The sequence below is a fragment of the Dichomitus squalens genome (genome assembly GCF_000275845.1).
Source record: "Dichomitus squalens LYAD-421 SS1 unplaced genomic scaffold DICSQscaffold_39, whole genome shotgun sequence".
Taxonomy (NCBI): Eukaryota; Fungi; Basidiomycota; class Agaricomycetes; order Polyporales; family Polyporaceae; genus Dichomitus; species Dichomitus squalens.
Window position 1 is genome coordinate 113,318 of NW_006766921.1, and position 2,409 is coordinate 115,726.

General features: G+C 54.5%; 1 protein-coding gene across 1 annotated transcript; it reads right to left on the minus strand.

Moving 5' to 3' along the window:
- Positions 1-1,003: 1,003 nt before the first annotated feature.
- Positions 1,004-1,612, minus strand: DICSQDRAFT_172954 (uncharacterized protein; the record flags this gene model as incomplete). The annotated part of the gene is made up of 2 exons (XM_007368740.1): positions 1,004-1,177; positions 1,571-1,612. 2 exons carry the CDS (start codon positions 1,610-1,612, stop codon positions 1,004-1,006), a joined length of 216 nt encoding a protein of 71 aa, XP_007368802.1.
- Between the last annotated feature and the right edge of the window lie 797 nt (positions 1,613-2,409).

Below are 2,409 nucleotides of genomic sequence, written 5' to 3' on the forward strand. Positions count from 1 at the left end.
TTGTCCAACAGATGCAGAGTGTTGTGCAGGCGTGGCGGGAGAGGAGGGTGGGGGACGCGCGACATGGAAGACCACCGACGCTGGCGCTACCGTGGCGCATCAGCGCGCAATTTTTGATGATCAAAGTGCCCAATTGGTATTGTGGCGCTTGATGCGAGATTTTAGGGTTTGCGCGAGGAGGACCCGCCATTCGTGCTCCCTCCCCTCCCTCGCTGCGCTCGGGGGGTCCCCCGAGCCGGGAGCACTCAGGCGGGCACTCTAAAGCCTCGTTCGCGCGATAAATACAGACGGCCTCCCCTCTTGGGGGAGGAGGAGTTGTGAGCAAAGCCTAACCCAAACCCAAGCCCAAACCCGAACCGAACCCAAACCCGAACCCTAACCGAACCCTAACCGAAACTCTAACCGACGCGTATCACTAAGACCGCGTGGGTTGGGAGGTTTGATACCTCCCTGGCCCGATATCCCAGAGGTTTGCAAACCTCGTTGTAGTCTCTACATCGACCTGATTCAAATCTCGCATAAATACACTGTGATCGAGGACGTCAATGCGGGTAGGGATATTGACTCCCAACACAGATCAGTACGTTCTCCACCAAGGTCTCTACCATACAATCCCTCTTACGCTGTCTCTTGCAAAACCTAGAACATGTCTATTACGACAGCGTTCTCTTTTACGACGACAGAGTCGCGCATTCTCTGTTTTACAAGCCGCAACATGGCAACCGCACTATCGAGGTCCTTTTCCCTACCGACCCGTAGCACGACTCTCGTGATTGTCCATAATATTATCAGCACTACCACCCCTCACCGTTTTCTTAGCGGTACAAACTCAGGCTTCCTTCTGGATCGTTAGGCGAGATCACTTGCTGTATTTATGTCTACGACACTCCTCGACAAGCGCACCGATGACGACCGCGCGATGCGTATGTCGCTCCTGATTTCGCCTAGCTGAGTCCTCCGGGCGAAAGACGAGCTTCGTGGTAGTGGCTCAGGTGGTGTGGTATTACTTGTCTATGTTATCGGAGGTTCGGTCCTCGCCATGCAAGCTATCGACAAGGTGAGCTCCAAGAGACGAATCCATCTCCCAGTCCGCGTCGAGCAGCACGTGCTGCAGAGGCCCAGCGGTAATCCCTTCATCCAGCTGAGAAGCATCTTCAAGTACGCCGAGCTTGTTTGTCTATTAAAAGTCAGCCTCGTTTTCATTGATATATTTGGGACCTACTGACCAAAGACGTAGAAATATGCGCCTAGAGCCGACCTCACTAGAAGGTGTTGATGGTTCTCCGCTGTATGCGAGGACTCCTCGAAGCAGGCGACCTGACTAGCACTCAAGGCGCAACCCTTTTGCAGGGTCATGCAATACTTTTGTCTCGTATCTCGATCTCATACAAGCTGAGTGTCTTCTGATTCCCGCGGGTGTAGTGAATCGGAGAAGTTTTCCTTACAGGGAAAGGGCGCAGAGAGAGATATAGCCTACGCTCTGACGGAATGGTATGTGACCTGTACAGACTGGGTTTGCATATTTCTCGAACGACGCTCTTTCGGCGGCGGCGCTTGCCTGTCATCGTACGGTAAGGACAACCTTGCGAGCCCGGACAGCAAGACGAGCCATGGTTCTGTTGCACATCACCCGCGCTTTGATCTTCGCTGAGCCGCAATGCGCCCATGTCGTTCCGCAGTACTGGCCAAATTCAGGCACTTCCTGCTGATGTCAAGCTCTCATCGCCCCCAGCGATGTTCTCAAATCCGGCATATAGCTATCGAGAGTTTGGAGTCAAAGCTGCGCATGCTTGAGCGCAGCAACTAGCCGATTGGTGGGATAGCGCAAGATGGAGCATGGCAGTAGGCGTGTTCAATTCTTGTCGCTCGCTCATTTCCTCGCGCGCTTAACGGGCGCCTGCCTACCTGGATTCAAGGTCAGATAAAGCGCCTGTAGCACAGCAAGCAGAGGGGGGCAGGCGGCGGGTGCAACATGACCACATGAGGGTCGCGAGCTGGGACTAAGGAGCGCCGCGAAAACTTGATGATTCGAAATCTAGAGAGCTCTATGACTCGAGACGCGGAGTCGTCCCGCAAGGTTTTGGGTCCAATTGCCATCAGGCTTACAGCGGCAACCCCAGGTGAACCGTATGTATGTCGTGCCGAATCTGGTTCGGATTTGGGCGCATTGTGTACGATTATTCTCGAGCAACGAGTCTATAACGCTCTCCCGATGTCTCCATCCACTCTCCGGACAGGTTTTCAGGGTATAACAAACCTAGCATAGGACGATCCCGTCGAGCTCGCTGCACCCGCTGCCTGCGCACCTCTGCTCGCTTTGCTACAGGCGCTTGAGCTGACCTTGAATCCAGGTGGGCAGGCGCCCGGTAGGCGCGCGAAGAAATGAGCGAGCGACAAGAGTTGAACACG